The following is a 25,615-nucleotide window of genomic DNA, read 5'->3' on the forward strand; positions in this document are numbered from 1 at the left end:
TGTGATGACTTAAGTCTTGACTGTAAGAATGAAAAGCTCCTTTTTATTAAAAGGTTTTCCTAAATGTATAACGTCCATTAGCAGCACGTTACAAACAAATTCCACTGAAGTAGCGGAGGGGCGTGTCGTTGTCCCGCCAAAGCGTCCTCTGATTGGCTGTAGCAGCTGTCAGCCACCAGACGCCGCTCTGTCATTGGCTGTCTCTGCTCTCCGTTAGCCTGGAATGCGCTGTGCTCCAGGGTGGTTTGCTTTGGGATGGTCTTTCTCTTTTCCGTAGCTCTCCGCCGCTCGTATTGATGTTTTTAACTCACATTTCCATGGTAACTGCCCTGTCTAAGGTCTGATCAGCAGCGAGGAGCCGAGCAGCTTGTGACAATGGAGATGGAGGAAAAAAACCCAGACCCTAAATACGGTAAGAAGAGGTTTTTGTTACTGGTCCCCTCCCGATGTTTGATTTTTTTTCTAAACGGGCGACGAAATGGAAACAATGACTGCAATGGATGGATGGGTGTGGACCTCATGGGTCTCCTGCAGATCTAACCTCCATAGGAGGCTCTTCAGACGACTCTACATCTTCTAGCTCTGAATATCAGCGTTGAATTGCCCTTTAATTTTCTATTTTCCATTATACAATGAAGACAAAATGCTGTAAATGGAGGCTTGTGTTAACCCAGTTACCCATTTTACCAGCAGATATTTGCAAATCAAATGTAGCTTTAAATGAAACAAAAATTGTAAAGCTCAAACAGGTTGTTTAATGTTGCTGTATGACTTAATGTGGCTTATTTACAAAAGCAGGTTGCCACCTATTCAAACAAGGCCCGCCTTGATAGGCTTCTCATAAACTGGCTTCATATTCAGGTTATTCTGTACTGCAGGACACAGAAACAGGCCACACAGGAGCAGGACTACACAGATGCATTTATAGTTTATTGTGTTTTCCCTTGCGCTCAAAAGCCATTTGGTGTTTCCTGTATGGCCGTACACAGATACTGGCACTGACATAAAAATGACATGCATGGGAAAATTTCCTTCTATACCAGCTAAACACACGACTCATCACTGATTGTTGGGTGTCACACATGCATTTTCTCCAGCACCAACTTAGCGGCTGTAAACACATCTGGTGTCTGGGTTGTGGTTGATATGGACTGTGGAGTCATGAAGTTTTTTATGTTACGCTGAAATACCTAATGTCAGTGTGGCAACAGGAGTGGCTGGCCATAGACAGATCAAAGCTAACTGCAGGCACCTGGCTGCCTAGTTGCTCCTTCCTGCACCAATGTAAGGCGTTATCATCAGTCCATACCCCACTGTGTGAAGTGTACATCCTATAAAACCTTTGAGCAATATTGTGGTCGCTCATGACAGTTACTACTACATCCCCCCCCCCGTCTGGGCCGGTGCACATGCTTGTATGCAGGCAGGCTGCAGCCTGTACTGCCTGAACTCTGTTCAGCCTTGCCTGCTCTACTCACTGTCGACCCACTCAAGAGGCTTCCAGTCAACACTGAGCTGGCAAACACTGAGATGCATTGCCACACACACTGCATGCACACACATAAACAAACTATTGCTAAATGTTTTTGTTTTGGACTTTGTTGTTTTGGGAAAGCAAGACAAACTGTTGCTGTTTGATTCAGGCAACGACTGTGTGTTGAGTGAGACAGTGATCTGAGCTACTGCTGGCCATTCCTATGTGTTTCTTCTTTGCCTTTAAATAATATGTAGCTGAGTTACCTCCTTTGTGCCTGTAAAGGGGTAGCGTCTTCATGCAATGGCAGCTGCTTGATCCAGTAGCACATATTAATCATCTTTATTTACGTGTCCTAAATGGAAAGATAACATTTTCTGCAATAAGAGCAAAGGAGATCAAATGTACCCTTAGGTCTAGTTGCAGGTACACACGCGTGCACAACCACAGTAGCCACTAACCCATTAGGTTAGGCAGTAAAGGGTTCATCTGATAACCCCTCTGGGCCTATTAGTGAGTCACAGCAGTCATGACATCATCACTTCCTTTAACACACACACACACACACACACACACACGAGCATATCCAATAGTCATCAGAGACAAAGACCAGTTATTTTAGTTTACACAATTACTTCAGTCATAACACATTTAAAAAATATATTTTAAAAGTAATAGGTTGACATCATTAAATCAGTATCACATTAATTCTGCCAGTTACACAAACAAATAAGACCATTTATAAGACATTGGCAGCCTGTACACAAACAACAAATCTGCTGGAATGCTTTTCCGCACAGTCCGAGCTTGTTTTATGGCACCAAACAGACTGTGATGAAGCTGTGTGTCTCACATTCACATATGGTCCTATATGTGAAAGGCTGGTGGATATTTAAATTATACTTTGGATATTTATTCTGTTAAGTAAAGAGAAGGAGAAAGTACATGCAGAAAAATATTACTACAAAAGATAATTAGTCACAAATGATATCACAACATTGTTTTGATGTAAAAAATGTACAGCACTCTACAGTTTATGACCCAGTCAGTAGATACTGATCAGCCCATTCTTTCTTTCTTTTCTCTTCTTAATGCTAAAAAATGATATCAGTCAATAATCACGTTCTATTTTTGAAGGATGGTTCAATATTTTGGTAATGTACTGAGAAGAACAATCACCCAACAGTAGTCTGTGCACCTACTGTGCTCCTACTGCTGGTACAGACTGCTAGATCCTACTGCTTGTATTGTGTTTCATGCTGTGACATGCTGTCACATGGTTGTGTAGGTGGGTAGACCAGACTGTGGTTGTGCGCTACCAGAGAACACATAGGACAGTCTTATCTGTGATATAGAGCTCAGCTCATCAGCTCCTATGTGTCTGACACACCCAATGCATCATAGTAAGATCATTGCAAAACATTGAATCATTTCAAGAAGTTTTTGTCCGTTCTTTAGGAAAGCTTACCTCCTACGACATTTTTGGTTGTTTGCCCCATCACACTTAATTCTGTGTAACTGAAAAATGTGGGCACTAACAAGTCCTTCATGTTCAAAGATAATATCTGGTTATTATATTTATTGGTTCCACCTAACCCCAAATAGTTAGAAGAAATCTAAAAGGCAAGCCAAACTATTGCTTGGGTCTTTGATATAAAGTTTCAGCTTGAAAGCCCTTACACAAGGGATGTGGTTAAAGTGCTGTTACAATCTGGAAAAATGCAGCTCAGAGTTGAAACAGGAACCTGAGAAAACACAGCCATTAGACTTACAAGGTGTAAAGAGCAAACTGCATAAAGCAGCAGCATTTTGCACCAGTTTTTTTTTTTTTTTTGTAAAGCCCATGTCAAGGCTGTGTTGTTAAGGGTGAGATATTTTTTGAACATATGACTACTGTGAGGTGAGAGTGCAGGTGTTCTGCTTGCTCTGTGTAAGCAATGTAAAACAGCTGCAATCGCTGTAACAAGGAACCAGTGAACACAGCTGATCATACTGCTTCAGTAGTTGCTGTAGTCAGAAATTAAAAACTTACACATCTGTGTAAACACACCCAGTCTGGCAGCAGCAGGCTCACAGGCGCCACAAGTCTCTGTTGCTTTTGAGCACCTCTCTTAATTCCCCTATCAATACTGTTTTTGCTGCTATTCCCCTGTCAAGCCCAGAGACAATAGAGAGAAAAAGCAAGGGAGTACACTGAAAGAAGGAAGTAAGGAGTTAGAGGTCAGAGGACACACAGACCTCATACAGGAAGAAGATATAAAGAAACGACTGCCAATACAAAGCACAGCGACGAGAACCTTTAAAACTGTTGACAGAAACTCGCAGAGAAGTGGCGACGGGATGACTAAATACGAAAGACAAGGTACTGGCATGATCTGCCCAGCTGGATTCATTGTAAGCTGGAGCTTTGTTGCTGAATGTCTTGTTGACATAATGGAGTACCCCAGTCACTGATAGCTCACGCTTTGCCAGTTGTGATAGTTAATGGATGATAATAAGTTACGTTATTTCTAGCAGACATAGTGTAATTTAAATGATGTGATATGTTTGGTCTGTAATGTGTTGGCAGAGGTGTGCGTGTGTACACCATGTACTGTATATGCGTGTTTGAAGAAGCAAAAATGGCGTATTGGGAACAAGTAGCTGGGCTCACCAGTCTGAAGCAGGGCACTGAACGAACAGTTATACGATGTTTCTGCGGGAGCACTGTGGCAGACAGTTAAAATAACGTGACAGGATGTGTAACAGCTCAGACTGCCATCTGCTTATCTCACGGGAGAATGTTGTTGCACAGCTGAAATCCTCGCTGGGCTGATTTCTTGAGTAAAACAAAAGTGTGGTAACGACCTGTGAGTGTATTAACACACAGTATTAGTTCATGATGAACTCACTGTAGGCAGAGAGGGCTCGGTCGGTGCTTCTCTGCAGTGTCTGAGGTGTTTCCATGGTGGCTGGCAATGCCCAGAGGAAGCTCGTTGTCGGTGGGGACCCATTTTGTGGGTTGCTGGGGGTGAAAGGCTGAAGAATCCTTTTGTTCTGGAGAAGGTCTACATTTGACCAAATGTGTGTATGTGGGGACATAAAACCCAGGAATGTTACAAATATCATAAAATGCTGTTTGTAAAGCAAGAAGTTAGCTGGTGTGTGTCTGATGTGTATGTGTGTGTGTGCGTATGATTGTAAGCACTAAGCAGTTGCAACAAGGTGCAGGGCTCACCTGTAACTGCGTCTGTGGCAGAGGGTTAAATGCTATTTTGGATGGCTACTGTCATGAAGGCTGTGGCAGACTTTTTACTGTAGGGAACGCAGAATTGAAGTTGCCAATCTCAAATTCACTTTGTTGAAACTGCCATCAAAAGTTTGTTGTCTCTCTGTCCTCAGGGGAGTCCAGGAAGTTTGACCCAAACTTCAAAGGGCCGATCCAGAACAGGTGAGATGATTATGACTGATCATTTCTTTCTATAGTGCAAGAAACCACTAACAATGTTTTATCGCTCCTCTCTTCAGGGGCTGCACAGATATCCTCTGCTGTATTCTCTTCATCATAGCCTTGATGGGTTACTTTGCTGTGGGAATTCTTGGTAAGATTGATCACTTCTGTGTCTAGACTCACTATTTTAGGCAAAGCCTCCTTTTATTTTTGTGTCTCTTTAGTCTCTTAAAGAGAAAACGTGTCTCTAAAACTTCTTTACATACACTAAACCATGTACTGAACGCACAGTAGGTGAGAGCTTGGGTGAGCTGGAGAAGATTTACACAACATCTGAGTGTGTTAACAAAGTTGTTTACATATGTAGCTGTTAAGACCAATTGCTTTGTCTATCTGCTTTCCCAGGATGCAACTCTTTTTCTATGCCTTTGCCACAGTGTGAAAACAGTGCGTCTTAGAGATTCGGGTTCTATTTAAAAGTCACATGTTGCTAAGCAGAGAAATACATGTTTGTGCACACGAAACTCATGAGTTGTGCTGAATAATTTGAACTCTTCTCCATGCAGCCTGGTCTCAGGGTGACCCCAGGAAGGTGATTTATCCCACAGACAGCAGGGGGCAGTTCTGTGGACAAGCTGGAACGCCTCTAGAGTGAGTCACGACAAGATAAATATGTAGTTTACAGTTTTGCTGTCCCTGGAAGCCTCTCCCATGCAGCTCATTTCATAGCTCATTTCAGACAATCGTGTGTAATACTGTAAGCTGATACACTTATTTAGGAGATGTTTAGCTGTGATGCTGGCCTAATAATAGTTTTCTATCACTTCTTTTGCATGACAGGAAGAAGCCTTTTCTGTTCTATTTTAACATCCTAAAATGTGCCAGTCCTCTGGTGCTGCTAGAGTTTCAGTGCCCCACTACACAGGTCAGAAACAAGAAGTGCTAATCCGTTGATATTCATTACAGTTGTTGTCCTTGTTCCAACATGTACATTTCTTATCATGACTGTACTATATGTTGTTGTTTGTGCCCAGTTATGTGTGGAACGCTGTCCAGACAAGCATCTTACATTGATGAAAGCCAAGTTGGGCAGCAATGAAGACCGTCAGTACTACCAACAGTACTGCAAGGAAGCAGTGGATTTTACAAAAGTGGTGATCGTTTCAATAATGACATTTTATACATGCTTAAATGATAGTGTGTGAATGTGAAATATGGTAAACATAATCCATATTTAAGGCTGTTTTACATTGTTCAGAGTTCTCCTGAGATCCTGAGGGATGGCTTGTGTCCTGCCATGCTCATGCCCAGTAAAGCCTGTAAGTGAGAAGCTTGTTCGAGATTCCCTGGTCTCACTTCATTTTCACCCACGCAACAAGCTGCATTCTCTAGTGAAGCTGAAATGACTGTAAAATATATAAATATATACCGTAATAAATAAAAAGTGATTGTCTCCTCCCTCCCTCTGCAGTCACACGTCGCTGCCTTCCTGCCTTGGGAACCAGGAAAGGTGGGGTGGTGGTGGTGGGAAATGAAACCACTTTTGATGATGGACAGGGCGTCAGTATCAATGCTACGGACGTGCTGGAGGCATCAAAGTGAGTCCTTTTCTTTTATGACAATGCATATCTTTAGTTGGGTTCTTAATGTGGCACAGTTTCTGACTTATTTGATTAAGACAGTCTTGTTATAGTTTTACCATCTAAAGCTAATAGAGAGTGTCCAAAATTAACAGCACATTATAATAATTCATCTTAATAATATTAGCTCAGGCAACGACTGTTGCCTCACAGCAAGAAAATTTTGGGTTCCAGCCTCACCTAACCCTGGGGCCTTTCTGTGTGGATGATGAAGTTTGTTCTCAGCATAGTTTTTCTCTTAGTTCTCCAGCCTTCTCCCACAGTCTAAACACATGTAGGTGGATTGATGACTCCGAATTGCCTGCACTGTAGGTGTGAATGTGACTGTGAGAGTGTGTCTGTCTCTATGTGTCGGCCCTATGAACGACTGGTGATCTGTGAAACCCATCTCTCACCCAACGTCAGCTGGGATTGACTTCAGCCCCTCTGTGACCCTCTATAGGACAAGCTTATAAATGTGCTATGAATGATGGATGGATTAGCTCAATAAATCACCTGAATGTTATGGCAAATATCAAATTATTTCTTTTAGTTGATTAGTTTACCTAAAGAAATTTATGTGATGTGTGATGTGATGTTTTTATAATTTATCATTATAAACCGAATCTCCTCTGGGTTTACATTGCTGGTCTGACTGAAGAAGCGGGTTAAAGACATCAGTTTTATCTCAGAGAGCACAAGGTGGACATTTGTCTTCATTAGCTGGATTCTGACAGGCTTCTAATAAAAGTTAAACCAATTCATCAACACATCTTTAGTTTCTGTGCTTTAGAAACAACAGTTTGATAGGGTAGCTTACATACTTGGTCAGTATTTCAGTCACACGTTATGTTGCGTCAGCTAAGAATGAGCATATCACATTGCCATCATAAGTTACTGCACCGATTTAATGGTCTATTCATAGGTGTTTATGCTCTACACTCTGCAAATATGCATTTGTTCAAGCCTGTGCCAGCTTTTGTTTTGCTCTACTTGTATGCTCTCTGGAGGGTGTTTGTTTGTTTTCTATCAGCATTATTCCCCCTGAGGAGGGCTCACTGCATGTTATTTATGAAGATGATGAGTATTCCTGCTATTATGCTGTGCAGAGCTACTCCACCAAGTCAAATTACATTTGTCATCCTAATCTGCAATCTGACATTACAAACCTAACTTAAAAATTGATCAGATTTATTTATAATTGCATTGATCACTCCAGAATGAATTACCAATCCATTATATGAGCCAGAGAATAAGTTTCAAATTAAAAATGAAAAGTCAGGAATTGCCTTTGTTTGTGATCAATGGTTCATACTATAGGTTCTAGCTCAAAATCAGTTTGAGGCCTCCACTCTTGATGATAATTAAAATGTAATTTTTTGACACTGGTGGCTGATATTACTTTCATTTCTGTTTTCTTTTTTTTGTACAGGAAGTCAAATGTGGTTGTTGAAGCTCGCCAGGTGGCCATGAGGATCTTTGAGGACTATACTCAGTCTTGGCATTGGATATTACTGTAAGTTTCCTACTCTTGACCAGTTACAGTAACAGACCATGTTAAACAGGACACCACAAATAAAACACAAGGTAATGCAAATAAATAAAGCCTGTTTTGTGATATTCTTACTGCTTGTAGTTACTAGGTGGAATAAGTGAGTGCTAGGGTTGTCTGTATATCAGAAATGTTGTAGGCCTGTTTTTATTGTTGATATGTTAAAACATTTCATGTGTCCACCCTCTCCAGTGGTCTGGTGATAGCCATGGTCATTAGCTTGATTTTCATCGTGTTGCTACGATTCTTGGCCGGCATCATGGTTTGGGTCATGATTGTTTTGGTTATTCTAGTTATTGGATATGGTGAGTCTTCTGCTTCTGAAGTTATTTAAGATCACTCTGCTTTTATTATATTAAAAGAAATTAACACTAAATATTTGTTTCTAGGTATTTTCCACTGCTACATGGAATTTGCCAGTCTGAAGGGGGAGCCCGGCTCTGATGTCACCATTCGTGACCTGGGCCTGCAGACGGACTTCTCTGTCTACCTGCAAATCAGACAGACCTGGCTGGCCTTCAGTACGCACAGACACATTACATTACCCTGTAATATCTCTCTGTATGTGGAGTTGATGAATCCTGTTAATCTGCTACATCCATTATGTTACAGTGATCATCCTGGCTATTGTGGAGCTTATCATCATCCTGCTACTCATCTTCCTCAGGAAAAGACTCCTAATCGCCATCGCTCTAATCAAAGAGGCCAGCAGGTCAGACTTGGTTATTTATTTATTTATTCTAGTTTTGCATTAAGCAGCATAATTATCTTCTGTTTTTTCACATATTTTAAAGCTGCTTTAATTATTTTTAAACATGAACAATGGATCAAATTAATTTCTGTAAATGTGTAAGCAGCCCTCGGTGCACACACAGTTCACCCAGCTCAATAAGGCATTTTAGCTTCATTTACCTCATTGTTGTGGTTTCATGATGTGTCAGTCTCATAGAGCTGATCAAGCTCTCATCGATCATGTGTTTGTCACAGATCCTCTTACACTTCCAAAGCACTGCAAGAACGTGCAAATTGTGTTTCTTTGTGTTGGATAGTATTACATTTAACCTTGTTGACATGATGTTTGTTTTCTTTGTCAGAGCTGTCGGGCACGTGATGTCATCTCTGTTCTACCCACTGTTGACCTTTGCCCTCCTGGCTGTGGTGATCGCCTACTGGGCCATCACTGCTGTGTATCCTTTCACTTTTCAGATCATAACCACTGTGGTTGTTTGTCTCTATGTGGCCCTGTGATGGACTGGTGACCTGTCCAGGGTGGACCCCTGCCTTTCACCCAAAGAGAGCTGGGATAGGCTCCAGCAGATCCCTGTGACCCTGGTTAGGAATAAGTGGGTATAGATGATGGATGGATGCATGTGCCTGTTGATTGTGACATTTTAATAGACATCCTCCACTTGTTGCATCACCTCCTTGACATTCGTGACCAGTTTCTTGTCCACTTCTAATGAGCAAGTGTACAAAGTGTTTAACAATTCTGAGTGTGCATACGCACGACAGACCTGCGACCCCAAGGTACGTCTAAATGTCTGTTAAGACGATTAGTGTGAGGTCCTCCAATTTCAGAAAGCTTTGCCAGAAAACTAAGTAGTCTGCTAATATGTTAAACTTTTAGGAAAAAAATGATTTTGCTGCTGTGTACATGGACTGCATCACAGTTTTCATTATGCTCTAAGAAAATGTATGTAATAATCATAAAGTGGGCCTCTTCTGTCTAGACATTCAACACCTCAAACATCTCAGCTCAGTGTCCTGATGCGGAGTGTCTGTTTGCATTCTACGGGGGTGAGACTCTCTACCATAAATACCTCATTCTGCTCCAATTCTACAATGTCTTCCTCTTCTTTTGGTGCGCCAACTTTGTGACAGCACTGGGCCAGGTCACACTGGCGGGGGCATACGCCTCATATTACTGGGCCTTCAAGAAGCCTGAAGATATTCCTGCGTACCCCATCTTCTCTTCTCTGGGACGCGCCCTCAGGTTAGAGGCTGAATTTTACAGATGTGATATTACCTTTTCTTAGTAAAATGAAAACTTATTAAAAATGTGTGTGTTATATAGAGTTAAATGCAAGTGTGGTTTCTTTTGGCAGTCAGGAATTTTATAGTAGGAAGGTTAACATGAGTCATATGTTAAGGTGAAGGAGGATTATCCTGCATGTGAGAAAGGCAAAAAAATCATCTTTGATGCTCACAGTTAGCCTGTGTTTTCTCCTCCTTCCTCTTGTACAGATACCACACAGGCTCCCTGGCGTTTGGCTCTCTGATCCTGTCTATGGTTCAGGTCATCAGAGTCATTCTGGAGTACCTGGATCAGAAGTTGAAAGGTCAGGAAATCTAAATCAACTTTAAATACATGTGCATGTACATGTTAGGATTTTGTTTTTTACATCAGAAACCTTTGAATCCTGGTTTTGGACAGTCTCATGTAAAGAGCTAAGTCAGATTAATGGCAACAGTTTAGCATTGAATTTATAAAAAATTGTCTCACCACTAGAGGTGATCCAAAATAATCTGTTTTTATGTTTTATGTCATTCTGTTTCGACAAAACATTCACACTCATACTTACTGTAGGCATTGTGAATTACTCTTACAGTAAATCAAAAACATGGGAATCTGAAAGGACTGAAATGCCCCTTCATTTTTAGAGTTTTTCATTATTCTATCCCACATCACACATTTTACATAAATGTGTGTGTGTGTGCACCTCTCTGATATACAATACTATGCAAAAGTTCTAGGCACTAAAAATACACAGGAGATGCTTAATATAAATGACATAAATCGTTTTTCATTTATCAGTTAACTTCATACAAAGTGCAGTAAAAGGAACCAAACCTAATGGTGTTGTGTAATAACAATCTTAAACACCTAAAGTATTTCATTGTTCAAAACAATGACAGTAAAGATCTATTCTACTCTATTCTAAAACCTCTGCACAGTATAGTATGGACAGCCACAGAGACACTTAGCCAACCTATCAACGATGACTGTAACATCTGGCGGTAACAAAATTCCTGCATTTTAACATTATCACTCTCATCCTTCAGGTGCTCAGAACAGGTTTGCAAAATTTCTGCTAAGCTGCCTGAAATGCTGTTTCTGGTGTCTGGAGAAATGCATCAAGTTCCTTAACAGAAATGCCTACATCATGGTGAGTTCAGTCTACAGCTACATCACAGATGCCTTGTCTGATCAGCTTTTTAATTACATTTTTTTTTATTCCAGATCGCCATATACGGGAAAAATTTCTGTACTTCAGCTCGAGATGCCTTTTTTCTTCTAATGAGGAACATTATTAGGTGGGATTTCACCACATTAATCAAACTATTTTTAATTCTATATGGATACCAGTAATTTTATTTGCTGTCTAGGCTATTGTTGGCCTTAGTCTCATATTCCGTGTCCATTTCAACACAGGGTGGCTGTTTTAGATAAAGTGACTGACTTCCTGCTGTTTCTTGGAAAGCTCCTCATTGTTGGCATTGTTGGTAAGGGAGTTTTTAAAAATTATTTTTAGATCTGGCTGTGTAAAAATTTAGAATCCCCGAATTCACGTTCTTTTCTCTGTGCAGGGATCTTTTCTTTCTTCTTCTTCTCTGGAAGGATCAAAGCAGTAGAACAAGCTGCTCCATCTTTAAACTACTATTGGGTGCCAATTCTGGTAAGAAGCAGATATATTTGTGATTTAGTCCTGTGAGATCACCTGTGGGTTTCGATGCTACAACACAGGTCTTGACAGGCGTGATTTTGTCTATTTAGACGGTGGTGGTAGGATCCTACCTCATCGCCCATGGCTTCTTCAGCGTGTACGCCATGTGTGTGGACACACTCTTCCTCTGCTTCTGTGAGTAACATTTGACAGATCTCTCATTAGCTCCTCTCCTCCTCCTGTTTACAAGCAGTCATAAAACTGTCTCATGCTAAGCTGCTAGTTTCTTCTTCAAACTTACCATGTTTCTGACGCTTCTTCTCTTTGTCTCGTTTCCCCATTAATTTCATGTTACTTTTATTTTCACACATTCCTTTTGTTGCATGTTTTCACCCCCCCCCCTAATTTTCCATTAACCCAACCCAATACATTACATACACTTCACCAAACACTCAAAAGGTGAGGACTTGGAAAGAAACGATGGCTCATCTGAACGGCCTTACTTCATGTCCCCCGAGCTGCACGAGATCCTCTCCAAAACAAAAAGGGTTGAGGAAGATGGTGTCGAGCAGGCGGATTCTGCAAAGTCAGTGGATGAGGTGAAACTGGAGGAGGAAACGCTTTTGCAGCAGCAGCAAGATGGAGTCCAACTGAAAGAGCAGGCAGTGCTCAAGCAGGGCAATGAAGAGGCAAAGCCGCTGCAGTCCGAGACAGATGGTGAAGAGTCAAAAGAGGAGAAAACAGAGGAGATAAAAGTCAGTCAGGTAGAGGAGGCTAAAAATGATGAAGCAGAGGTGAAAGAACCGGCAGAAAAGCAGGAGTCAGAACAGGAAGAAAAAGCAGAAGAGGTGTCACCCCCAGCTGCAGAGGCTGAGGAGGAGGGTGAAAAGAAAGAGCAAAAAGAGGAAGAAGAATCTAAGGAAGAAAATCCTCCCTCTGCACCACAGGAGTAGTTGTCACAGCAAAAAAGTGAGGCTTGGTAAACCTCATGAAGCCTAAAGAAGGGAAGAACTGTACTTACATCTTTGTGATATGGACCTGTTAAAATGTATGGCATAAAAGAAGTCATTGCCTTGGTATGTGAGTGATGTTGACGTCCAGCTGGAGAAGGTTGTGATTGACGTGAAGGTCGCAGCAGGTCAAAAGCCCAGTGCATCTCTGTAGCTTGAAAAAAAAATGCTCTGTTGTGTTGGTTTTAGAACAGTGTTGGTTTTTATATTGTGAAGATCTGTAAAACATTGTGAGTGCTGACCCTGTGCCTGATTGCTGTCAATAATCTTTGTTGTCTTAATGCTGTTAATGGAAGCATTACAGAACCACTTACGTACCATGTTTACAGTCAGAACAAACGCAACTGAATCAAGGGTGAATCTCTTTCATTGTTTACAATAATACCAGCTGACGCCAAAAGGTTTCAGACATTTGATACACTGTATGAATAGTAGATAGCTTTTTTTTTCCTATGGAACTTGTGTATATACAGTATACAGTAGTGTATGTCTAATATGTATTTTTTGGCTTCAGTAGATATCCTTTCCAAACTGGAATCCCATGTATTGTATTGCCACCTACTTGCCTTGGTATTTCGGACTGGCGTAAGCGCTGTGATTGTGTCGCCATGATACAGCCTTCGTGACCTCTCCAACTCCGCAGACGCCCCAGTTGTTTACTGATCCACCTACCTTCTCTCTGTCCGTATTCTCTCTTTGTCTCTCTCTATCCCTCCCTCTCTTTAAGTGCTGCATGGTGTTGACATGGCCTTCTGAATGCTCGCAACTAACATCTTAAGTGTCTGGATGCTTTTGTACCTTTTTCTGATTTATCACTTTGTCAAAGATGTACATTGATTTTTCACTGAAATTATCAATGACATTCCGTATTTACTGGATGTAAAGCTTGATTAAAGTTGATTGTATTTAATCATAGCTGTTCTGTTATGAGTAAACTTGTGTGTGTCAAGGTGGTTTGGCAGCTGAAAGCAGGTGAGTTATCACCTCACATGAGGTCAGCCGACTGTGTTGGATGTTGTTACAACTGCAGCAACACACACATCTGACCACACCCATCAGGCTTGAAAATGGCAACTAGATATGGGAGCAAAACACTGCTTTTTCAGTTACTCTATATCTGCTGCAAGTGTAGAAAAATTGCTGCAGAGCCCCTTTTAGTCTTCATTAGCTGATATACAAAAGTGATGATACAGTAGACGGGCAATTTCAAATTCAAGCATAGTTCAGTGTTGGCTGAACAAGCTGTTTTCAAAATGTTGTCCCTTAACTGTTTCTGTCCATGTCACAGTGGAAGACTTAGAGCGCAACGATGGATCTGCTGAGAGGCCGTATTTCATGTCACAGAACCTGCTCACCCTCCTCAAAAAGTCCAACGAAGGATACAAATCTGTAGATTAAGTCCCAGCTTTGTGTGTGTGTGTGTGTGTGTGTGTGTGTGTGTGTGTGTGTTCCTCAGTGGGAGGCAGAATAAAAGGATCGTGTAGACTTGTGTCTGGTCAAATGGGATTCATTTACCACATCTGTATATTATTGGTTTTGTTTCAGAAGGAATACTGTATGGGGGCTTGAGTATGGTTTTTCATGTTTTTTTTTTTATTGTTTATCATCTTTTGTGTATTCTGTCATATTTTCTATGTGAGAATTTTTAAACCGTTCAATGAGATCAGTTTATGGCAGATGTAGTCTGTTGGTAATGAGTAAAGCTGTGCTTTATCAGTTTAACTAAGCATATTGACATTAACTCACCAAAGCAAAGTTGGTAAAATGCAAGTGATTTAAAACTTAGAATGATACTTAAAGCCTTAAGAGATTCCATATAACCCAAGTGGTTTAACTTGAACTTACTGTTATTATTTTTTTAAAGCTTGTGTTCTTTTGTTTATATTTGTAAAACTTATCTGTAATTAATGTACAATTTTGAGACTTATGTTGCTCTAAACTAATAAAAGTTGTCATACAAGTGTTCAAAGAAAAAAGGCCTCTGCTTTGTAGTTTTATATGGGTACAATTATTATCCATCCCAGGTGTAAAGTATTTATCATGCTTGCAAATAACATCTGAAATATTAAGTATGTAAAGAAAAATTGAGACATGATTTATAATTCTTTCACTTTATAATATCAATTTGACCATTTGACAGCTTTTATTTATTGTTTTTTTAAAGGAACAGCACACATCTTCTAAGAGAAAGAACCTTTTGTTAATGAAATGAAATATTTACTAAGCATGTGCATGTAGTCCTGTAGTGTCTCTAACATAAAAGGTCAGTCTGTGTTTTCATCAGGCCTCATCTGAAACCCTGGTTACCAGTGTACCGGTTGCTAAGCAACACTGGAAACTACAAGAGCTCTTGGTTCGGGTGAAGCTAACGCTGGCGTGTTTTGTTTACAAGAGCTTTACGGTACAGCACAAAGATGCCGTTCAGTCCCGACACAATTAAACTTCCGCTGCATGACCAAATAGCGGAGATGCAGCGGAAAATCCAACTGTTGGGTAAGTTTGTAAAGTGAGCGCTGAGTTTTCCACATGCTAAAGGACGTGTGCTTTGCTATGGGTTAGCTATGAGTTAGCTAGCTAGCTAGCTATGTGCCGTCGTTAGGTTAATTTGAGAAAACAACTGATGTGTGAGCATGTGACTATAACTAAACCCAACACAAACCGCATTTGTGAATTAGTAATTAGTTAACTACTGTCTGAGCGCTAGTTGTGATTAATGCGACACATACGGTGTAAGTAGTGTGACGATGGACTGTGTCCACCAGAGGGCGACAGAACTGCGTTTTATGAGAGCTCCCAGTCCAGCATCAAGAGGAACAGAGAGACCATCCGCCAGCTGAGGCAGGACAGCAAGAGGCTGTACAGACAACTGGCAGACGCCAATGCTGTAAGAAATGTGCAGTTTGCACTACATCTTTGACTCAAGTCTTTGCTTCTATGTATCTCTACCAAAGACGCAAGAAAACTGAGAATCTTAACTTTCGTGGCAGTCAAAGTCTGGTGGTTTGCTTCCTATAGGGTGATGAGCAGATCATCAGAGCGGCCTTCCAAAACAGAGGCTTGGAGAAGGATGCTTACCGCAACAAGTCAGGGAAGGTGAGAGGAAAAGGAATAAAAGACATGTTCATTTTACGGTTTATTGTTGTACAGTTCGATCATCTATGCAATGTGTGATTAGGGCGATTATGGGTGGGAATGCTATATTTCATGCGCGGCGCTTGGTTGCTCAAAACGCATGTGCTCCAATGGATGCAATATGCTGACCTCAGGGAAGCTCTACATTTCATCCTGCACAAGCTTGAAGGACCTGGAATCTCTAGCACTTTCACTGGAGTTAAACATCTTGTACATACAGTCATATACGATTCCATACATACATTTCATGAATACATCCTGAATACATCCACTGTCATATTGACATTATGTATTTCTAATCTATAATTACCTTCATCCACTCCTTTTTAAACAGCATAATTTACACCAAGTGTCACACCTGGGACATGAATGAAGTCATTACCACCTGTACCACATAAGTATCTCATGGTCACACGTCATAATATCATTCCCATGCCTTAGTAAGTCAAGGCCACTTTTTTTTGTTCCAGGTGTCACCAGAGGGGCCCTGTTTGTGCTGATAGCTATGTGGCAACAAATTTTAAAATCAAATATATCCTCAGACAAGAGGTCTCAGCCTGGTCTCTAACTAGCACAACTCAGTCTGTTTCACGCTTTCTGTGTGTATGTGTGCTCTGTTTGCTCACTAACACTTCACTTTTTACTGCATTCTTCTTAGGCGGCCCTGACAACATTAAACCAGAGGGTGTTGTCCAAAACGAAGCGTCTTAATGCCCTAAAACACACCACCCAGACCTACCAGCGGCGCCTTGAAGAGCTGAAACTGGAATACCAGAGAATAAAACCTGAGGGCAGCAGTGGAACACAATGTGCTGATCCTCGCACCCGAAAAAAAGAGGAGGATGCCATGGTAGTTGCCTCTTAGGCGTCTGTAGTGATGAACAAAATATGATCAATGTAGTTTTTCTTGGTACTCAGTGTCAAAGATGTTTAACCAAGGATGAAAAGCTGAGAGCAGTGCTTTGTTCACGTCTGTCTTCAGAACTTGCGAGCGCTGGAGAACAGTCTGGAGAAGACCCAGTTTAAGTGCAAGGAGGCTGAGAACATCATGACTAACTATCTAAAACTCAAACGTCACATGCAGGTTTGTCAAACAGACACATTTCATGCTTCACACTCATTTCCATTTGCTAGAATATTTGTTGGCATCACTGTTTCTAAAGATGCTGCTAAGCTGAGCTGCCAGTTGTAGAGTTTCTAATATATGTAGCCTTTTAGACTGCAGGCATACTGAACATTCATTCATTCATTAATTCATTAAAAATAAAGCATAAATATGGTAACTGTACACTCAGTATCAGAATGACACCATGAATGTTTTGTATCCCATACAGTCAAACACTACAAATAATTTTCATTATGTTTTGTAAAGGTTTATGCACTGCCACTTTGTTGTGCCTTTTCTATAAGACAGATATGTAAACAAGTGTTACAGGACTTCCTGTTACAAGATCATTTTCCCTCTATTTGCACTTAACTTGACTTTTTTTGCATTCAAGAAACTATATAATGGACACTAAACAGAGCTTTACAGATATTCTCAGTGCTGGACAATGTCAAAGTTATAGTCACACTTAAATCTTAATCTTAAATTTTTGCTTGAATTATGTTAGGCAGGGTTTAAGCTCTAGCTCATTTAACAATTGGCCATTAATAATCTTATGTGTTTTCCTCATCTCTGGCTCTTTCTGTCCATATTTTTTTTTACTATTATATCTCACAATTTCAGGATGAGAGTCTGACTTTCCAGGGCCAACTTGACAGTCTGGAAGCAGAAATTCTGAAGCACAGAGAGGAGCTTCAGAAGCTAGAGGCCATGAACAATGATGCTCAGATGTCTAAAGAAGCTGCTAAGGTGACCTACAAGCTAACTTCCTGTACGACTTTAACAATATGCGTGTTCCCAGTAAAGGTGTCAGAAGGGTAACTGACTCACCAGTATTGTCATCACTGATTGTATAATTATATGGGTCACACAATAAGCAGCCACGAGTCCATTTTCTCTTACATTATTAAATATTCTATGTATCCTTCTAATTGAGACACATTATCACAGCACACGACTGTAAATTGTGACAAAAATTCTTCCCTAAAACAATGTCACTCTTGTATTTGCACTTTAAAATTAGTGCACAGCTGAACAGCAGAGCATGTGGCCTACTGTTTCAATAAGAATATTCTTGTTTTTGAAATATATGACTCTGCTTTTTCCTTCTCTCCTACCATTGTTTCCTTCAATCCCTTTCTACAACTTAATTTTCACCTTCCTACCAGGCTGAGTTACAACACCTGGAGGAACTCCTCTACAAGGAGCGCAAAGAGAGGGAGAGTATTATAGCCAACCTCAGGAAAAAGGTTGAGGAGCGCAAAGCCCAGGCTGAAAAAGTGGACAGAAGGGTGAGATACCCATGGAAATAATACATTACCTGTACAACCTATAGGTTTATTTTCTTCTCTCACGTGATTAAAGATGCTAATGTCTAGTACTGTCTAGAATCTGGCTGTAAAAAATTTTATTATATTCAAAATGGAGAAATAATGTATTTGGATTGGTTGTAAACTTTGCTACTTGCAGACCCAGAGAACAACTATGCAACCAGATGAACTGAGCAGTGAGGCCCAACGCAGCACCACCAGGATGGCAGGAGAAGAGGAGAAAGCCATCTCCACTTTTGAGGAGGCTTTCCAAAGGATCAAGGAGGCCACAGGAGTCACAGATATACAGGTACGATTGTGGACAGGGAAGGAGAATAATCTCATACTTTTCATGGATTTTGTTTTGTAGACACTATCAGTGTTTATATATTAATAACATTTTTCATGTGTTCCTCATGTAGGAAATAGTAGAGCGCTTTATCTCACAAAAAGAGACACACCAACACCTGGAGAAGCTGAAGGGAGAGAATGAGAAAGTCCTGCAGGACCTAAAGGAGCAGAAGGAGCTCCTGAACCAACAATTCCAAGATATGAAATATTCTGGAGAGGCTGAACTTTCCAGGTGAGACAGCTAGGCAGTATTAGTGGAACAAAGGTATTATATCTGCAGCTGTGCAATGCTCTTCTTTCTCTCTCACTGACTTTCTCTCTGGGTGTAATAGTGACAAACAGATGCTGGAGGAGTGTCAGCAGCAACTAGAGGCTCAGCAGCAGAAGTGTGATGCTGCTAAAGAGCACCTGGATTGGCTTGTTAAAACTTTCAGCACTGTCCGAGCTGGAGTGGAGCACCTGGCAGACAAACTTCAACACATCACACTGGTAGTTTTGACTGCAAACATCATAACTACAATCTCTTCTACTATCTTAATCATTTTCCCCCAAATTCCTGCTAACAATTAAGCGTACATCCACTCTTCATTCTTCCATTTGTCTCCAGAGTGAGGACACAGTGGCTGAGGTGTCTCCTGACTCAGATGAGTTTGTGCTGGAGCTGGTGACCCAGTGTGAGCTGAAGTTACAGTTACTGCACGAGGAGCTTCAGGGAAAGGATTTGGCTGCTCTTATAAAGGAGATGGAGGAAGAGGAGGTGAGACAAAGCTCTATACTCTGTCAGTCAGTATCAGAGTGGCTTCAAATATGGGAACTATCCAAAACATCTTTGCATTACACAGAAGATTAGTATAGGGCTTTAGTGACAGGTGTGTGGGAAAGACACAGGTAGATCACTGGATGAATCACACAAGAAACCCTAGCTTCATCGTCCAGTGAGAAAACACATGTCTGTACTCTTACTTAAGCCTGCATTACACAGTGCAACAAGTGAACACAGCATGACTGAGCTTGTATGCATGCATGCTGCTGTGCTTGCTTACTGTAGCTTATCTGAGTGGAAAGGCAGTCGTTAGTACTGCCTGAAGTGTTTGCTCTTGATTACTAATGCTTGGCAGCACTTTCTCTGTTTGAGAACATGGGATATCAGAGTGTACCACAGGAAGAACGTAAGGCTTTGTAGGCCATTTGCTAATGACATTGACTATTTTACACTCACATCCATCTTTAGAAGGCATTATCTATAAGTGACGTGACACTGATAATCTGACAATCAGTCCAGGCTTGTTTGCTTCACTGGTACTGCTGGAATAAACCTGGACCTCTACCATAAAGGAAAATTTCATGTCTGCAAAAGATTGGCCTTCTGGTCTGTTAGCCGTGACACGATAAGAACGTAGACACCCGAATGACTCTAGCGCACAATGCTAATTATCAAATTCAATCAAGCCTGTAAATAGACCCACAGTCCCTGCTAAAGTTAAATCTGTTTCTGAGTAAAATTAAACTCACCTGTTTCCTATGGACCACCTCAAAATGACTCATTTACAGCTTCTCTTTTCACCACAAATTTGATTTCCTCATGAAAAAGAAACTCCACATGAAATTAGGTTTATATAGGCCTGAAAATGAATCAGTGGTCAATACATGAGAAATACTGACATTGGCAAAACATTGGTTTTGTGAAAGTTTGAAGTCACATTTTGTTGTGTTGTAAATATGAGATTTTTATGGATAAGAGTGAGTGGGTAACCTGTCTAACCTAATCTATTGCTTTGAGCAGTTCTTTGTTAGGATTGAGGGGAAACTGCCGGTGTACAACACCCGTGTCAAGCTCCCTGAGGATCAAAGACCTGACCTGTTCAACGACGGTGAGTTGGCAGCCACTTACACACACACACAGTCAGAGGCTGTCTTTTCTCAAACTGTCGCTGTTTGTGTCACAGAGGATGAGAGCGAAGAGGATGAAGGTGATATCATCTCACGGGAGGCACTGAAGCGCCAGTCTCAGCTGATCATAGAGTCCAAGTCCAAGAAGAAGCCGTGGAAGAAGAAGAAGGGAAAGTTCTGATGTGTCAACACAGTGTCAAGACTCAAGAAAAATAAATGCCCTCAACCAAAATCTCATTTCAGTGTAAAAATTAGCTTGAGTGGAGGACAATGAACAAGATTTCTCATTGCTATTGTAATCATTTCATGTTTTACCTCCACAATCATTGTGATGTTTCTATAAACAATCTTTTTAAGCAAAATACAAATGAATAAAGATTTTTGACTTGATGAAACATGAGCACAATTTAACATTTGTTAGATTTTATTTATTAGTGCGTTGTATAAGTGGATTTGTTTTGACAACGGTGAAGTTTTCTTTTAGGCGTCACTGTTGCATGAACACAAGTTTTCTTTTAGGCGTTGCATGAACACAAGTTTCTCCGCCTCTTTTTCACAGTTTGGAATTCTATCCTGCTGCCTCATGGGAAGCCAAATAAAGAGCATTGATGTGCTTGTTTCAGTAGTGTTTTTATAATGAATGGCTGTGCTTTATGTGGAAGCACAGCAACCTGTGCCTATAGGCTTTCTCTGCTATTATCCTGTTGATCGAAACCTATCCATTGTAACAGTGGGTATTATCTTGCAGACATAATACACTACAGCCTACAGTGCACTGAAAATGGACACTTGTGACGAATCCAGTCTTTATTCTTGGTAGACTCCCATGAAAACTAAAGATGACTGTGCTTTGTCCCAGTACAAGACAGGATTCAAAGCTGCATGTGAAACCTCTCCTGTGTATATGTGCAGCACCAGCACCTGTACTATCTCAGCTATGCTGAGCATCTCAGCAATGATTCTGCCTTTTTGCTCACACACTGCAGTTCCTACAGCCTTGCTTGTGGATGTCAGGTGGATTCTCTAAATATACAACAGGTATTGACAGAATCATAAACCTTCCAGACCTAAACATCAGAGAAAAATCTCTGACGCACTCTCTTTTTAAATGCCTGAGGTATCACACGTGGTTACCACAGCAGCAGCTTGACTAACAGAATGTAACTAGACAACTTTTGCCTGTGGCTACTGATCCTAGACGAATTATGTGCTACATTGCGTACGTGCAGCACCAGGTAATGTTAAAGTAGAAACAGCTGAGGTTGAATTTGTGTCACATCCATTACCTAAATTTATTAACGTTTTCTTGGTTTCTCTCTTTCTGCTTGACTGCCCGAGGCCAACTTACCTACATGTTACCCACTGTTATATTTTTATCAGCACACCCTCACTACCTTGTTTGAAACCACCTTGTTTTCTTCAGTAAATTGCAGTAGGATTTTATATATATGATATTTTCAGGGTATATCATATCACAGGGTATATTTTCAGGGTCAATGTAGAGGCATATTTGAGATCCATAGTAGCTCATATTTATATTTAACTGCTATAACCCAACGCATTTGCAATTATTGAAACAGCATTTAACCACATAGTGTTTAATCATCGTTGAAATAAAGTAAAAAGAGCTCACTGAGATCATTTCCTTAAGTCACACACTATTGATTGTACAGATTTTAGTTCAACAACAGAGTGATTACTCCTCCACAGATTTGAACACACATTGACATTGATTGGATGCCTCGTAGTCTGGAAAGAATCTCCATGGTTCAGTCAATGAACGCACGCTGCATGAGTGGTAACCAAATGTTTGTTGGTGTTTGTGCTTTAACGTGAACAGTCATTAAGAGGAGGCGGTGCTACGCGTCCTGGTGCAGAGTTTGAATCGCTGTCTGCGCCGTGGGTGCGTTTCTTCGCCATTTCCTATCAACAGGCCTTCACTTAAACACGCATAGTTTGTGAAATCGTGCATGTTATCTGAACAGTACACAGTAACCCACTCCCAGGTAAGATGCACACAGTGATTAAATTGATAGAAAGTTTGTAGTTTATCCTGATGAGAGCGCAGTGAGCTGGATTTATGGGATGTGAATGCAGTTGAAATGACAGATAATTATAATATCCCAGAGGAGGCCTACAGATAAAAAAAAAGAAAAGGGAGCGCTTCATCGCAACAAACAAACATGCGCGCAGAGCATCATCCTCCCACGAGCACAAAGAACAATCAGCCCTCAGTGATAAATGCCGGAGTCTCTTTCATCCGAGTTTCACACCGTCTCCGCATGAACCTCCTGGCTGGACAATCACAGCTCTGAACATGGTCTTCATCAGGATCCAGGAGAAGCACATTCAGCACAAGCAAGATTACAGTTAAGTGGCTTCTTTTTTGGTCTAAGGGTTTGTCCTTGTATCCTAAATATCTTTCCAGATATCTATGATTTTTTTTTTTATTCTTGGGGTAGATGTAAAAACGTTTGGCTCTTATTGTTGTTGTGGCTGTTTGTGCTTTGTGTAAGCAAAGCATTTACAATTCATTTAAGGAATTTACATTTGCAGAAATATTTTCTGTTTGTATTGAACATTGACCAAAAGCTTATATGACACTGCAGTCTATATATTTTCCTTCTTCATGGAGACTGTGCACTTATTTTAGTAAAATAAAAAAGGACATTTAATATACTTTAGTGTCAGTTTTGTGTATATGTCTATGGTTTGTTTTGTGTGACATGGGCTTATCTGCAGTATAGGGCGTTATGTGCCCTTTTAATGAATTCATGGAGTTAACAATGTATTCACCTTTTGGCTCATAACAAAATTGTGACTGTTGTGCTTAAATTCAATTGTAACTCACACAGTATATTTGGATTGGGCTTCATTTCATGAAATTCAAATGCCTGGGAACAGGAGGTTTTGTTGTGCACACTAATGTTTACAGATGACCTGGGAACCACTTTAATGGTTGGAATAAATATAAAACCATAAGAACGTGATACAGTGAGAGTCTGTGGGTGATTGTACTCACACTCTCCTCTGTACCACAGATGAAGCAGCAGGTGTGGGAGAGATCTGAGGCGTGTGGGCCCGTAGCGTGACACAGAGTGAGATGAGGGCCGTTCTTCCTGTGTGTGGAGGCGGTGATGGAGGGGAGTCCCATGGCCTCCGCGGCAGGGTGGGCAGGATGAGGAAGCTGCTGTGGCTCAGACCTAGTCACTGCGTGGACATCCACATGGACACGGAGCCTGGCGTGTGGCTGAGGAGCTTCCAGTTGTTGGACACTGACGGACAATGTGAGGTGAGTTACTAATGTCACAATCGACACTGTGTTTGTAGCATCAGTAAGAAGGAACTGGTCTGTTACGTTGTTTTGCAGTGCAGAGATGCTGCAGGCCACTGTAACATCTGGTTTCTGTGTCCTCAACCCTATCTTCATCTGATCTTCTTAACTGGCATTCATTCTATTATATTTTACTACTTCATTTCAGATTTTACTTAAGTGTAGGAGTCCTGAAATATTCTTTAAATCAAGTTGAAGAGAAGCTGAAGCATCGTTATAAGCACCTTATTTCTACTGAAAACAACCAGTTTTGACCAAACATTAGGTCAAACAGGTCATGGGACGTCATTATGGAAACATGAAAATGGAACATTTCTGAGACATTCCACCCAGCACTAGAAGACAATATAAAATAATAAGACATTAAGCATCATATAGTCTTCATTTTATTTTATTTTATTTTAAAGTTTTTGTGATTATCAGACTTTAGTTAAAAGATCACACTTCTTACTGTTAACTCCACCTCTAGTGCTGCAAAATATATATAATATATTTTCACTATTAAACTGTATTTGTTATTATTTTAAATGGTTAATTTGCTTCTTCCTAGATTAGATTTAGTGCCTTCTGTACAAGTGATAAATCAGTGAATTATTAGGGCTGATCTGGTGTGTTATGCACACACTGAGTTTTTAGGTAAAACAACTTCATCCAATATGTTGCTGCATGTTTCCCCTTGTTGTCTGCCTGTCACCTCATCAACCATTCATGTATCTAATCAGCACTAATTGGATCTCTCTCCTGGCAATGTGGTGCATCCATGGGAGAAAGGCAGGGTGGCATGGGAAAGCATGGAGGAATGGTGGTAGATTTTCAATTCAGGATGAGTAAGAAACTCATTAGAGCAAATAAAAAGCTCATTCTTCTCTTTGAGCTAAAAGAAGCTAACAGCCTATTTTAAGATGTCCCATGTGCTCTGCGTTTTACCACTGCATGTATGATATATTTTTTTCTTCAGGTACTTAACAAATACATTTCCTAATTTTTTTTCTTTCTTTTTTTTTTTTTTGCTCCCTTAAAGTCACAGTCACCTTTTTAAGAGCACAACATGTGCTCATGTGGTATGTCCCACCACACCCCTGATACCAGGGTAGGAACATAAGCTATAGGCTATCAAGAAAAACTGTCCTGACTGGATTCTTTAAGGGCAGCAAGAGGCAGGGAAAGGCCTTGTTGCAAGCATGTTGATGTTGTCCTGAAATCAGCTTCTTACCTGTAGTTGGAATTAACTCTGGTGCATTAGAAAAACTTATCAACTTTCATTGAAAATACTGGCTTACATGGACACACAGTGTCTTTTTTAATGACAGCTATTAACAGCCATAGTATCAATGCATGGCATAGCACTCCTGTTAAGTCCTATGTGTCTCTTGACATTGTTAAGTATATTAGTTATAGCCCTACATATATTGATGTGAGGCATTGTAATGTCTTGGGCATTTTTCACTGTGTAATGCTATTTCCAAGTACTTACAAAGTACTGTACTTTGGTGTTTTTATGATCCAAAACATACAGTGAATGCTGTATATTTACATCTATGCAAAACATGAAGCGCAACAAGCTCTATAAGACCCTGCATCATTTGGATCATGTGCAGCTTGCATTTTTATTCATGGTCATGCTTCAAAAGTAAAGCATCATTTCAAATGAAGAGTCTCTAGTTTTACATGTAAACGGTTTGAATGCAATGGGGTCATAGTTTGATCCCAGTGTATATATTACCACCATTTCCTATGCTATAA

General features: G+C 40.6%; 2 protein-coding genes across 4 annotated transcripts; both read left to right on the forward strand.

Moving 5' to 3' along the window:
• Window positions 1-221: 221 nt before the first annotated feature.
• Window positions 222-14,656, forward strand: LOC113128123 (choline transporter-like protein 2). 3 transcript variants are annotated; one of them, XM_026303188.2, is made up of 22 exons: window positions 222-412; window positions 4,856-4,904; window positions 4,982-5,055; window positions 5,471-5,555; window positions 5,745-5,829; window positions 5,939-6,055; window positions 6,163-6,223; window positions 6,376-6,502; window positions 7,956-8,039; window positions 8,268-8,380; window positions 8,465-8,596; window positions 8,688-8,787; window positions 9,170-9,262; window positions 9,518-9,602; window positions 9,806-10,068; window positions 10,320-10,414; window positions 11,139-11,242; window positions 11,317-11,390; window positions 11,509-11,579; window positions 11,664-11,752; window positions 11,851-11,935; window positions 12,200-14,656. In XM_026303188.2, exons 1-22 carry the CDS (start codon window positions 376-378, stop codon window positions 12,691-12,693), a joined length of 2,517 nt encoding a protein of 838 aa, XP_026158973.1. In that variant the 5' UTR covers window positions 222-375; the 3' UTR covers window positions 12,694-14,656. The 3 variants fall into 3 exon arrangements, with proteins under 3 accessions (XP_026158973.1, XP_026158971.1, XP_026158972.1); XM_026303186.2 differs by having other exon boundaries at window positions 224-412; window positions 14,039-14,654; XM_026303187.2 differs by lacking the exon at window positions 222-412 and adding an exon at window positions 3,644-3,836 and having other exon boundaries at window positions 14,039-14,654.
• A 420-nt stretch (window positions 14,657-15,076) lies between these two features.
• Window positions 15,077-20,928, forward strand: odad3 (outer dynein arm docking complex subunit 3). Its single transcript, XM_026303695.1, has 13 exons — window positions 15,077-15,243; window positions 15,513-15,634; window positions 15,766-15,843; window positions 16,541-16,732; window positions 16,865-16,966; window positions 17,612-17,737; window positions 18,157-18,279; window positions 18,458-18,607; window positions 18,720-18,880; window positions 18,981-19,137; window positions 19,256-19,405; window positions 20,432-20,519; window positions 20,595-20,928. The coding sequence occupies exons 1-13, from the start codon at window positions 15,165-15,167 to the stop codon at window positions 20,717-20,719; spliced, it is 1,653 nt and encodes a 550-aa protein (XP_026159480.1). The 5' UTR covers window positions 15,077-15,164; the 3' UTR covers window positions 20,720-20,928.
• Window positions 20,929-25,615: the final 4,687 nt, after the last annotated feature.

The sequence above is a fragment of the Mastacembelus armatus genome, chromosome 1, assembly GCF_900324485.2.
Source record: "Mastacembelus armatus chromosome 1, fMasArm1.2, whole genome shotgun sequence".
In the NCBI taxonomy this organism is placed as follows: Eukaryota; Metazoa; Chordata; class Actinopteri; order Synbranchiformes; family Mastacembelidae; genus Mastacembelus; species Mastacembelus armatus.

Coding starts and splice junctions, on each gene's coding strand:
- LOC113128123 (XM_026303188.2), top strand. CDS start 376: ATGGAGATGGAGGAAAAAAACCCAGACCCTAAATACG. Junction 9,263..9,517: donor TACTGGGCCATCACTGCTGT/GTATCCTTTCAC, acceptor ATTCGTGACCAG/TTTCTTGTCCACTTCTAATG. Junction 11,580..11,663: donor CCTCATTGTTGGCATTGTTG/GTAAGGGAGTTT, acceptor TTCTCTGTGCAG/GGATCTTTTCTTTCTTCTTC.
- odad3 (XM_026303695.1), top strand. CDS start 15,165: ATGCCGTTCAGTCCCGACACAATTAAACTTCCGCTGCATGACCAAATA. Junction 15,244..15,512: donor GCGGAAAATCCAACTGTTGG/GTAAGTTTGTAA, acceptor TGTGTCCACCAG/AGGGCGACAGAACTGCGTTT. Junction 19,406..20,431: donor AGGAGATGGAGGAAGAGGAG/GTGAGACAAAGC, acceptor TGCTTTGAGCAG/TTCTTTGTTAGGATTGAGGG.